The following is a 13,910-nucleotide window of genomic DNA, read 5'->3' on the forward strand; positions in this document are numbered from 1 at the left end:
GAAGTTTATAGCTCAACACCAACATATGCGTCTAAAAATAAATCCTCAAATATAAAATCACCGAACTGGAACTTAATAGGGTTAATCTTATAGTACCGGAGAATTCTATGCTAAAATTAGATTCGTTTGCAAAGATTCATTAAATATTCAGTTACAATAGAGGTTCTATGAAAGAATGATTGGGTTTACAAGAGGTCATATGCTCTAAACCTCGATCTGTTATACCACCTAAGAAGAGCTTTCAATGGTTCCCAGAAATGTCCATAAACAAAAGTAATTTGGGGAGGCCTGTCTAGTATTTAACAATCCCAACTCAAAACCTGAGTGTTCCTCCAAAGCAGTCTGAAGTATAATTCGGCCTTTTAAAGGCTAACAGGCTAAACTCCAAGAATTTGGTTTTAACCTTTGAGGTAGAAGTTTAATACTATAGTACTATTTCCTGGCTTGATAAAATACACACGTTTATCAATGGCTACTCCACAGAAGGTCTTGAGTTCATATAAACCTACAGTAATTAACTGAACAACAACAACAATCATCAAAATAGTATGGTACTGGTATCAAGATCAGATCACTGAAATAGACTAGAGACCAGAAATAGCCCCGCATACTTTCGAAGGTGGCAGACATGCTCATTATCTTATTGTGGGGATGATGGTTTCATGAATGTACACATATGTCAAAACTTCTCAAACTGTATACGTTATGTGCAGCTGGGGCTTCCCTGGGAGCCCAGTGGGTTAAGACTCCACACTCCCAATGCAGGGGGTCCTGGCTGGGAATGAGACCCTGCATGCCAAAACTGAGATCCTGCCTGTGGCGACTAAGACCTACCACAGCCAAATAAATAAATACATGCAGCTTATTTTATGTCAATTATACCTCAAGAGAGCTATTTTGTTTGATGTCGCTCATTTTTCCAATGCCCTGTCTATTTTGTGGCAAACTGTTCCTGATTGATGGCAGTATTTACTCTCATTTCCCTGTACTCCTAAATTCATAGACAACTTTATGCCACGTCCCTTATAACTTTGCTATCGATGGCACTAATGTACACCACTCCCAGGGTTAATCATGGTTGGTTTAAGCCCACTGTAGTAAAACTATTTCTCTTTGCTCTCCCAGCTTCCCTTGCAGCTTGGAATGACCATGTGACCCAATTCTGGCCTCTATAAAGTATAAGAGGATGCCTTTGGGGATTTCTGGGATATAGTTCTCTCCTGGATGAAAGCTGTCTGGCTTTACAGCCTGTCCTGCTTCGGACATGATGATTGGTGCTACAGAAGCTATCTTGCTACCAGGAGACAAAAATCTACAGATGAGGCTGAGGAAAACAGAAAGAAAATAAAGACCTGGATCTTTGACGTTGTTGAGATCCTGCACCAAAAGTTGCTTCTAAAACTTCAAGAAGCATAGGAATGACCTGGGGACTCTTGTTAAAATGTAGCTGCTAACTCAGTAGGTCTGAGGTGGGCCTAAGAGTCTCTAGTTAGAACAAGTTCCCGGGTGATGCAGACCACAACTTGAATAACAAGATTCTAGACTTCTTATACTGTGAATAACAAACATGGCTTTATTTTATGAAGCCACCATTAGAATCCTCTTATTTCCAGCTGAAATCTTTCCTAACTCATACTGACTGATTGGGGACCTTCAGTCTGTTGTATTTTCATAGAAAAGGAGAGGGCTTCCATGGTGGTCCACTGCTTGAGACCACTTTGCAATTCAGGAACACGGGTTCAGTCCTGGTCCAGGAAGATCCCGCATGCTGCAGGGCAGCTAAGCCTGTGGGCCACAACTCCTGAAGCCCATGCACCTAGAGTCTGTGGACTACAACCAGAAAGTAACCCCCGCTCACTGCAACTAGAGAAAACCCACGCACAGCAAAAAAGACCCAGTACAGCCAAAAATAAATAGATAACTTAAAAAGAAAAAAAAGGAGAAACATTTCTGAGTAGAACTTTTGTTTAACCTATCCAGTCCCAAAGCTCTGTGACACTGGCATGTAATCCTGAGGACTAAACCAACTCACAGAAGGCCAACCAAGATTTGAGGACATTTCCTATAATTGAAAGGTAATTTTTCTTTTCTCCTCCTTAACCAAAATAATCATTTACTTAGTCATTCAGTCAGCTTTTCGTTCATTCATTCAAATATGATCAAGCACACAGCAGATGCAAGACACCGTGCTAAGCACTGGATACTTAGGAGAATAAACGCAGACTCTGCTTGCTCAGACTCGTGCCATTATAAGAGAAGGTAGAGAGGATAAAAGAGGGGCTGGCTTACAGTCTTCACGTCGTTGGTGCCAATGATTCCTCCTATCTCCCCCAAATCCTTCAACAGAAGATTCAGGATCTCGGTGGCCCTTTTCTTCTGATGATTGCTAAGCTCCTGCAGCTGGCTCAGTTCTCTCTGCGTGGTTGTCAGTGTAGTCTGAAATACACGTTTTAACAACAGATTTAAAGAGCCACTCATCAATTTCATACACACATTGTCATCAAGAATAATACCATGTAGGGTGGAGTTCTTTTATCCTTTCAGGTAATTTCGACAGGAGTCCTTTTAAGCCAAACTATGGTATAGCTCTGCATTCTCTGATAAGAAGAGGAAGTTGTCTTGGCCTGATATGTCATTTGTCTGCATATCAGATGATAATTTCCAGGTGAGTGGAATAAGTTATTAAAAACAAATAAAGCTCAAAAGGAATCCTTATGTTTACAATGTGTAATCACATCTAATCCGACCTACCAGATGTTCTGTCTCAGTCCACATTCTTCAGGATACAAACATACCTGCAAACGTCTCCACCTCCACTTCCAAACAAACCTGCTCCCTGGGACCACTTCCAAATTCCCATCTGACTTCATAACAGATGGGTCTGGAAGGCCCAAAGGGACATTAATGAGTTCAGAGAACAACCAAGAAAAAGTCTTTCCATCTTCAAGTGAACCAGAACTGGACACTCTTCATCACTTTTCAAATTTAGTCTGGTTCAACAGGAGATGGCTTCTAAATATACATCGCTTCTAAATATACATACCAGAAGCCCCATTTTACTACCAAACATTAACAAATTCATCCCTTTCCCATTCCTCATGTATGCTACCAATATGCATGTATTTTTAACTACCTAATTTAACAAACTCTCAACATCAACAAATTTGCCATCTTTTGGTTTCTTGGTATTAACTCAGCCAAAAGAGAAAATAATCTGCATAAATTATAGAATTGTAAAGGTTAATGCAAAGACATTTATGTAATTCTTCCATATGCAACTATTTTACTCAAGTATTTCTTAATAATCAAACTAAAAATAGTACCCTAAACTAGTCTAGTAGTACTTTGGTCTGACAGAAAATAAAACTTGTATCATGGAAAACGTTTCATTGTTTTGGGAAGCACCACAGACTAGTTAAAAAATCCTGCAGAAAACAGTAAACCCCGAGAAATCTAAGTCTCCTTATTTCCTATGTAACTTCTGCTTTGTTTTTCTATTTTTCACTTTTGTTTTTATTTAGGCATTGCCACTGCTTATTTCATTTTGTTTTCAAAATCCACAGAAGCAGTAGTTCCTATCTTGGGAAACATTAAAAAGCCTTCCTACATGCAGCTGAATGCATGGAATAAGCAGCGTTTTCCATCCGCAGCATCTACGGTCAACAGATCGGCACTTTCCTGCACCATCTGCTACTTCCCCTTGCTGGGAAGATGGTGGTTTTCCACCAAGCAGACTGGGCACAATCCCATGACACCAGGCCATTGGACTGAGGTGCCAAGGGCAGCTGGTTACAGCCACTCGGCTGCCCACCGCCCATCTTCCAAGTAGAAAAAGGAAAAATGGACACGTTCCACCAGCAGCCACCTCACCAAATGCTCACTGGCCCCCTGCCACTAGCTCCCTGTGCAGAACCAGCAGTATCTCTCACTGGGAGAATCTGAACATTAGGAAGCGTGCAGATCGAAGCACTAGCTGAAAAACAGGACAACAGAGAAACCAGGACAGCTAGGTCCTAGGCGAGGACCAGCAGCGCTGAGGAAGGAATGGGCTGCACTCAGGAAGGTGTAAACAGGAAGAGTGGACTCCATGCCTTGCACGCTCCCCTGTCAATACAATGTTTGGGGATTTATTTGCTGATATGTAGCATGATGCACAGGTCCACGCTAAGTGTTTTATGTAAACTGTCACTAATTCCCATACCCTGAAAGGAACATGTTACTATCACCATTTTTACAGATAAGGAAATGAACACTGAAGTATTCATGTCTCGACTAAGGCTTAACAGTTAAAGTCAGATTTCTAACTAGGATTTTTCTGGCTCCAAAGTCTGCACTTTCTTGAGTATCCTATAAGGCATCACTTCTGGTGTTACAAATCCCCCAGATATAAAACAGACCTGACATGAAGATCTGGGACAAGTGGACAAGTCACTCACACAAACTACTTCAATCATTGGAGGATTCACAGAATGCATCTGCACCTAACACTGAAAAACCACGCAGCCAACTGCCGTGCTACGTAGTGTCTTGTCAGTAAATATCAATAGAAGTACAGGAATGGCACCCGAGGAAGGCCCGCTCCCACACACAAATGCTCCAACCGTTTTCTGGGCCAGCTCGTCTGTCAGCTGCTCATTGGCCCTGGTCTTGTCCTCCACTTCCTGCGACTTCTGGTCGTAATTGACAGCCAGCTCCTCCAGAGCCTGGAGAACTTCTTTCACCTCGTCTTTGGCTGCCTCATTTTCAATCTGGAGCCGTGTCAGCTCCTCCTGAATCTTCTCGTAGTCTCTTCTCGTGGAAGCTAAAAGCTGGGGAAATTAGATGGCATGGAATTGGTGCTGCTAATGTTCAAAGGTTTATGTTCAGTGCTCTACCCAAAGATTAGAGAAAATAAGTTGAAAAAGCTCAGGATAACTAAAAACCATACTATATAACCATATGCTAAATGAAAAAACAGCATGTTGTCTTGAAAATATGTTTCTCTTTCTTTCTGTTTCTTTTGTATTTAAAGCTGCATAAGCTTAATTTCAAGAACTGATTACAGATCAAGAATCACACTTTTTAGCTATTCCACATGTTGAACAAAGGATGAGGAGGAGTAATTTCCAAGGACTATAATAATACTTACATGGCTTTTTACTATTATCATTTTTTCACATTGTCAACTGGTCAATTTCAGAGTCAATCAAAACAGTATAAAAAAGCAGTCCCTAATTTTTCTTAATATTCATCATGGATTACAGAAGAATTTGCCCTCCACATTAACACTAGTAAAAAAGTGAATGACTGACTTTATGGATACTTTCATTATTTTTATGCTTACTGTATTTTCTGATTTGCCTATAGTGAACAGAGATTGTCTTGACAGCATAGAAAAATAGTAAGAGTCTTCACTGTAACAAAAAGGAAAGCTTATCACAGCAGCTGTACCAAGCTGGAGACGCACAGCCACAGAATGGGAGGGAGAAGGCAGGCAGCACTAAACAAATGGAAGCCTCAACTACAGTGAAGAGGAAAATCAATTAAATATGGTTCCTGCCAAGAGGAATGTTTGCGCAGAGGGCATAATCACTATCCTAAAGAGATGACGGGCAACAAAGAGGAAGAGAAGAAAATGGTGAGAGAGTGTGTTACATCTATGAGAGGGGTGGGACTGGGGCCATGAACCATAGCCACTTGCTATAACTGTATCATATCAGCCAATCCATCGCATTTTAGCAACAACGCAGGAAACACCCTAAAGCACAAAAGAGGAAACATACTTAGGCCCTCAGCAAGGGAATTACGAACCATCTATATTTGATAGATTGGCTATCTGTTCTTTGCTTAGGTTCCTGTTTGTAAAATACTTGGCAAAAATACAACATAATAAAGACATATATATACTAGAGAACTGAGTGCCATCCAGCGAGAGACTGAAAAAAATTTGCCTCCTTGTAAGTGTATCACATATATACTAACACAGCGCTTGGACCCCTATCTTCTGTTGCTTTCCTCTTCTCTACATTCTACATTTGTTCTTTGAGTATTTTTTTCCCTACAAGACAGCACAAGAACATGGTGTATATCAAAGACCTGAGTTACCTGATTTGCAAAGCTGAGAAAAGGCTGAAATGGAATGAACCAGGAGTGCTAGGCCCTGGGTACGAGGAAGTAGGATCATCCTTGCCCCACTACCAAGCTCCTCTGTCTCTGCTCTTCATAGATTGTGTAGCAACCAGTTACTTACTCTCAAAACCCTAGAGCTCCACCAAGTCAGACGTTTATTTCCTAAATTCAGCTAAAATCAGCTTTTAGCAGCCACTGAAAGGAAATCTACCAAGAAATTTCCATGATTCAGTGATTTTTTTAAAAAAACTCTTTGCAAATAAAATTTCTGGAATAGCCACAACAGACATCATAAAAGAACTTTGCAAAAAAAAATTTTTATTGCATTCTTTACCTCATCCTGATCCAACATCTGTTGCTTTAACTTTTCAGCCAGCTGGCTCTGTTGGTTAATTTCATCATCCTGAAACGAAACATCATGTTTAATTTTTTGTGGTTAGTTATGTCATTTTTGATAGCCTGGTTTCTCGATGGACGGCAGTCAGATACCAGGATGCCAGCTGTAAGCTTGCTAATAAGATGAAGCAAATGGTGTGGTGCCTCCTCGCAGATAAGAGATTGGTTCAAATACCACTTCACCCACCTTTTTCAGCTGATGAAACATTTAGATATTCTGGGAAAATCAATATCCTCCACATTCAACTCAATTCCTTCTCATCCAGAAATCAGCGATGTAGGGCTTGGAAACTGAAAGGGACTCTGAAGTTATCCCTTCCAACTCAAAGATGTTAACAGTGAATTCCTAGCTCAAAAAATTAGGGAGTGAATCTCTAACCACTTGTACTGTAACAGGCACACGTCCCGAAGCTTGTCAAATACATCGGTGAGTGGGAACACTGCCATGTGACAGGTGAAAGAGACCAGTATTTCCACTTCAAACCTCTTACTTAGACTAGGAAACATTTACTAGAGAATTCATCTTTGGCATTAGAGAGCTGCCTTTGATTAGGAGCTAAATTTCTTACCAGTCTGAAAAAACCTCAAGGAAGCTGGCATGCAGAAATACGATTGCTTCGTTTCTGGTGTGTCACTGAAGTGGGAAAGGATCTCCCCACAGACTAATTCGCTCTTCTTGCTCTCAGCTTCTGCCGCTAGGTGTTGCTGCCACAAAAGCCGGAGCTGCCGCCTCCCACGGCCCAGCGTAAGCATCTCCACCTCTCCCCTCCCTAGATGTGGTCCAAAGCGGCAGGCGGCCAGCACCTAACTGCGTGAGATTCAGTCTTGGTTACAAAGGTTTTCGTGAGTTCAAAGGAAATTGTGAAGCGCAGCCTGTGCAGAAAGAAAGCGCGGCTTCCCACGTGCCTCTACCTTAGGAACAAGAGAACATCCTGTGTGATGACGCTTCTGGGGTCTAAACCCCGAGCAGAGTTCCATCCAGTTCATTAGTCCTGCGCTCCTCTTTGCGCCAGGAGCTGCCCAGGTGTTTCCACCAGCAGCCCCTAAGACAACTACCTGTACCGCGCTGTCCTCCTTTTCCAGAGTGGGGGCTCGAGGGGAAAGTCAAGGGCCTGGGTTGCAGGTCCTCAGTTTTCCCCAGGATACTCTCCTGCCTGTCCGGTTGTGTCAGTTCATCCTCTTAAATCAGATTAACCACTATCACAGCCTGATGCTTTCCACAGAGCAAGAAAATTCTAGCATTAATATTATGAGATCTGCGTCTCCTTTTCCTTTGTATAGAACATCTTTTGGGCTTATTTCTCTGCTCAGGGAGATCATGTTTCTACTGAACTTTTTAACACCAACTCAACTATATTTTATATATGGGAAAATTCAAATGCCAGACTGTTTTCTGAAAAGTGCTTAGAAATCTATTATCCATGGACTAGATCTTAACAGCTGGCACCAGGCCTGTGTTAACAGGTTCTAAGAGATGCACTTGAATGTATAGATATGGACTCCATAGCACATCTTACCCTGAAGTTTTGAAAATTTTTTTGCAAGTTAAAAATTCTTTAATGGTTCTAAAAAATACTCATGGCTTTCCTCTTGAAGTCAGATTTCTGGCAGGAGAATTAGGGAAATTATACCATAGTAAGTGAAATCTCTCAAAAAAAACAGTTATTTCCCCAACTAGAAGACTATTATGTTGGACATATTTTCTCTTCTACTATATAAACTTAGGATGTCAGTTACCAGGAACGGTTTTAGTGTTTATGTTCCTCAGCGCACAAATATTAAACAACTTAACATAAAAGACTCAAGAAGTTTAACATGGAAGAGCTGCCACCTCTTCCCCGGGACGTATAAGCAATGGCTACAAGTGACATAAATCACGAGAGGCAGAATAGTAGCTCAAGCGCTTTGTTCTTATACTGTGTTCATTTCAAAGCCTGATGACGTGGGCTCGCTCCTGATGGGTGATGGACTGAGAGACGGTTATGTTTGAGGCACCATGAGAAATCAAGGGCCCTTGGCCTGTCTGGAAAGGATGACGACCAAGGACTACATTATGACAACATGAATCGCTTATGTCAGAGCCATTTCCAAACCTACACTTACCCTTTCTTAAGGAAACTTCTCTAAGGAATTAGCATAGTCTGTTGTGTTGTGGTTTTTTTTTTTCTTAATTTTCAAAATTTTCAGAGGAAGATGTGCTGTGCAGTCAATATCTATACATTCAAGCGCATCTTTTAGAATGTGTTTATACGTGCTCACTCTGATGCCAATTGTTAAGATCTGGTCTGTGGATAACGGATTAGCAGGCACTTTTCAGAAAACATTCTGGTATTTGAAATAAGTGAGTTGTCAATAGGTTACTGGTCTCCCTTAATGACAAAGATGTGTTTGTTGCAATGGTACTCAGTGAAATGATTCAATGAATACCATCAGTTCAACTCCTACTTACACTTAGCTCTGCTCTGACATCTCCATCAGTACAGAAGCTCTGGAGAGGTGATGGGAAATCAGAGACAGTGCCGGTGCCAAACTACCTGTCTTAACAACTCTGCTCTTAGCCCACCTCTGCAGCACCACCCTCAGATACCCCCATCATGTGGCTTCTCCCTTAAACAAACAGAAAGGGAGGAGATAGAAAAGAAAGAAACTAGTATTTAGCGGCATCTGCTATGTCCTAGCGGAGAAGGCAATGGCACCCCACTCCAGTACTCTTGCCTGGAAAATCCCATGGACGGGGGAGCCTGGTGGGCTGCAGTCCATGGGGTCGCGAAGAGTCGGATGCAACTGAAGCGACTTCCCTTTCACTTTTCACTTTCATGCATTGGAGAAGGAAATGGCAACCCACTCCAGTGTTCTTGCCTGGAGAATCCCAGGGACGGAGGAGCCTGGTGGGCTGCCGTCTATGGGGTCACACAGAGTTGGACACGACTGAAGTGACGCAGCAGCAGCAGCAGCAGCTATGTCCTAGAATCGTTTACTCCCCATTGCAACCTTCTGAAGTAACAGATGTGAGCTCCATGTTACAGATAAGAAAAACAACTTCAGCAGATGGGTCATCAGCCCAGGTCTCAACATTGTTAAGCCACAGGACTGACTCTAAAGTCCCTGCTTTTCCATCACACAGCACTGCCTTAGAAAAGCACCTGTCCTTCGACCCCTGGAGGGGCAGCACGGAGGGGCAGCACAGAGGGACAGAGGGCGCAGCGGGAAGAAGAGCGCATAGAATCTTTCTTCCAGCACATTTGAGACAAATTCATTAGGACTGACAAGTTCTTCATTTCAAGGGCTGAAGCCAAAATAGGATGAGCACTGGACTGGGAGTCAGATGTGTAAGCTCATTGTAGCTCTGCCACCTCCAGGCAATGTAAGTCATCTAAGCACCCTGGGCTAGCGTCTTATCTAAACCTAGATACTTTCAGCACTGCTACTAATAATCTATGAAGGTGCCCTGTCCCAACTCATGTATTCTTAAAAGTATCAAACCATCAGCATCATCAGAAGCATGAAATAGCTTCTAGAACTTTAAAAGGCGGACAAATAAAAATGACACCTGATAAGACATACACAGGCCATCCATGGGTAGAGATACAAATGGCATGTCAAGCTTCAGTGTCCCCCAGCCAAGCTGAGGCTTTGGGGCTCAAGTCCTTTCCCAGATCTCTCAGCATCACCCTGTGATGGACCACAAATGCTAATCTCAAAATGTATGCTTACCAGGGTTTTCAAAACATACACTAAAGGAAAGGAATATGACAGAAAATGTCCTAGGCTAGGAATTAGGAGGCAGAGCTCCAGGGTCAGTTCTGCCAGCTACCAACTGAAAACTGCCAAGGCCTGGCATTGCCTACATTTCAGATGCCGAATTCAAGACCCTAAAGTTTTCTCAGATCCATGAAAAATCCTCATGCTACCAGGATAAAAAGATCCCAATTCCAACCATGTTTGGTTTCTATTTGTAGAGAACAGAGGGCAGAATCAGGTTATGACCCCACATCCAGGATTCTTTGGGGATACTAAAAATGAACCCTTCAATTCTAAATGAGAAAAAATAATTGCAATATGCTTGAACAGTAACATTTCTTTGGAGAAACAAAAAAATCCACAGAGACTGCTCACTTACTTATTGATCTCCCTTTTCTCTCACTTTGTTTGAGGTTTTACATTACATACCTGGGTAGAAAGAGAAGGGTAACAGTATGTCTACAGCCTAAATAGTAATTAATCCAGCTCTCACAGCATGAATATCTTATTAAATATGTCACCCAACAGGTAAGGTGACCCCAGTTTAACACTGTATAATGCAAACTCCCAGAGCCACAAGCACAAAGAGAACCAGCTTCCTTAGGGCAAGCAGTCACATTTCCCTTGTAAAGGTGAGACCAGACTCTGAGCTTTACTCAGAAGAAAGAGGCTTGTAAGATTAATGACAACGTTAACATAACAAAGCTGTTCTATCCAAGCCAGAGGTGTCCCCAAGCACTCTGAGTTGAACCACAGCAGGAAAGATGAAATCAGATTAAAAATACCAGCAACCCGGATGAAATGAACTGAAAGGATTTAAGCATTCCAAGGGCAATATGCCAAGGTCACGTGAAACATCAATTTAATTTCCTTTGCCTCTGGGATTCCTAACCTGACCTTCACTGGGGATGAGTGAGACAGTGTCCTCCAAGATCTCTCTTCCTTTATTCCAATTTGTGCACTGACAGGATTCTTTGAGTCCCAAAAGTCTGTCAAGAAATTGGACATCCCTAATCAGCATATCCAAACGACTTCATTCAAGAGGATGCCCCTTTCTGATGCTATTACCGGCTCCTCATTCCAGGACCTTAGAGCTACATGATCAAAGTGCACACCTGAGTTTTGGGAGCCACCACCTTTGCCCCTAGAGCTGGGACACTGCTGGAATTTCCAAGAGGTGACAGACAAGCCCAGAGAAGAAAAGAAGGGAGAATTAAACAAAGTTCACTCACCCTCCACTCTCATGCTATGATAAGGTCCCATCCAGTTTCTAGATGTAAAGATTCTGTCTGCTGAGGCCAATCTTTCAATCAAATGTCCATGAAAGTTTCCATTCCCCGTGAATCCAGTTCCCCCAGTGGTGCTAGTGGTAAAGAGCCCGTCGCCCAATGCAGGAGACATAAGAGATGCTGGTTCAATCCTTGGGTCAGGAAGATCCCCTGGAGGAGGGCCTGGCATCCCCACTCTAGTATTCTTGCCTGGAGAATCCCAGGGACAGAGAAGCCTGGTGGGCTACAGTCCATGGGGTCGCAAAGAGTCAGACAGGACTGAGGCGACTTAGCACACAGCACAGCCCAATAAAGAGCTAGGGTAAGCATTAGGAAAACTGACATAAACATCCGTCTTCAGTCTTACATCAGGTTGCATGGGGCTTGAGCTACTTCCAGCCAGTAAATCTAGGACCTGCTACCTTTAGCTTTTGTACCAGTGTGAGGTCTATAAACTCTGACCACAGACCTTATCATCCAGTTGTCGGTAGAGACTGGAGATCTCCTCATCGTACTTCTCCTTCTCCTCTGCAGAGATGCCAGCAACCACAGGAGCAATGTTGTCTATGATGGGCGTGTTATCACAGGGCTCTAGACTCTTCTGGTCCTTAGCACTGATCTGTTCATCCTCAGGCACAGCTTCTCCTGCAAAGCACAGCCAAGAGGAGTTAGGCATTGAAGAAATTTAGCATGCAGCCCTCCAGAAAAAGTTACAAAAATAGTCACTCCATGAAAAAGACACAAAGGACACAATGAGGAGCTGTTTAAAGTTAATAGTTTGTCGTCTCCCTGTTTGACAAGAAAGGTGTAGTTAATTGACCAAAATGAGTATAAGGAGGAAGATTATGTAACACCCCCTTGCTCCTGATGTAAACTGGCTCCATCAACCATGCAAGCTCTCAACTAATCCAACTTTGCAGCGATACCCAGAATTTTTTGCAAACATTTTTCTTTTGTTGAGGAATATGCTGGGGCTCTACTAGAATCATGTTCTCTTTGGTGATGGATTCAAACGGAAGCAGACCTCTGAGGCACTCTAGTTACAATTAATTAGGTTACTGTTTCATTAACAGCAACAGCCAAGTCAAGGAACAAGTTCACCATTGTTAACAGAACACTGTAGGGCCCAAATATTCACGCTTTGAGAATCCCTGACTCTGAAGGAGGAAGTTGGGGTGGCCCCAGGACCCAGGAACTCTGACTGACATTACACACACACACACACACACACACACACACACACACACACTTCCACTACCACTCTCTCCCCCAGGAAGTCAAAGTTAATTGGCGGACTGGAGAGTTCAAATAGAATAATTTCCTGTGATATCAGGTAGTCCCAGGAAAGAAGAAGCAGCCCACCGAGAATACCATGCAGACTCCTCCCTGCTTCTCAGTCTGCAGAGGAGCATTGTTGGTGCCTTCGAAGGAAATAGTACCAAATGTGACCGTGCCAACTGAGCGAAAAGGGGAAGTTCTTAAACCGGCTGAGGGCTATCTCCAACAAGAAAACCACCTCGCAAAGACAGACTGCAAAAACGGAGTCTATGGAAAGCATTCAGCTCAGCTTAAATATCTACTTGGAAAGCAAATCAAAACCAAACATACTTTTCCATCACAATGTTTACCATCAGCTTCACACTCAATTTGCTACAATCAGTGAGTGTCTGCAACATTCCAGGCCTCACCCAGTTCTCAGCCCGTAAAATGCATTCTGTGGAAATTCCCCAGGAAAACTGTCTGGAGCCAGAGGGAATTTCTCAAAGAAAAAACAACAACAAAAGGCACCCAAAGACAAATGGCAGAACTTAACTCCTAATCCATGGCTTCATGAACAGTATACATCACATCTCGAGAAACCCCCTAAACACTGACCGTGTACATTTATCTCAATATAAACAAAGCACTTTGTGATGGGTTAGCTTTATTGCTTAAGACTCTGTTATCTCACTCGATAATCACAAAATGGTACCATAGGCCTCCAGGTCAAACAAAACTAACACTCAGTGATTTCACCTTGATATCACAGTTCCATTTGAAGCAGCAACTTGAGCCAAAACCTGGAATAAATTATTACTCTGCTGAATATAAAACGGAGACAACTGTTTTTTCTTCTAAAGCTCAGCTGGACTGTACTGTACCTAAGCCTTTTTCTAAAATTATTGACCTGAAACAAAACCAGAATATCAGAGTAGCCTTTGAACTGAACCTGAACCAAATCAATATTTCATTCAGTTCCAATTCTTGGTTTAAAGCATCTATCAGCAATCTTAGTGTGCAAACTGGATTTCATCCAATTAAAGCACCTATATTCTCTACAGCCTGCTAAGTCCATGGGCTATAAAAGCTGTACAGTGTTCTATTTAGTTTACAAGTTTTATTTTCTGTTTGTTTAAA

The 13,910-nt window shown here is 42.4% G+C and overlaps 1 protein-coding gene across 2 annotated transcripts in view; it reads right to left on the reverse strand.

Moving 5' to 3' along the window:
- KIF5C (kinesin family member 5C) overlaps positions 1–13,910 on the reverse strand; it is a 147,302-nt gene that overhangs the window by 25,330 nt on the left and 108,062 nt on the right. For both annotated transcript variants that reach the window (XM_068967916.1, XM_068967917.1), the window contains exons 12-15: positions 11,983–12,158; positions 6,443–6,511; positions 4,602–4,808; positions 2,290–2,436 (exon numbers count right to left, since the gene is read on the reverse strand). In XM_068967916.1, the coding sequence (XP_068824017.1) occupies positions 2,290–2,436; positions 4,602–4,808; positions 6,443–6,511; positions 11,983–12,158 (599 nt within the window). The remainder of the gene's footprint in view (positions 1–2,289; positions 2,437–4,601; positions 4,809–6,442; positions 6,512–11,982; positions 12,159–13,910) is intronic.

This window comes from Capricornis sumatraensis, chromosome 3, assembly GCF_032405125.1.
Source record: "Capricornis sumatraensis isolate serow.1 chromosome 3, serow.2, whole genome shotgun sequence".
Lineage (NCBI taxonomy): Eukaryota > Metazoa > Chordata > Mammalia > Artiodactyla > Bovidae > Capricornis > Capricornis sumatraensis.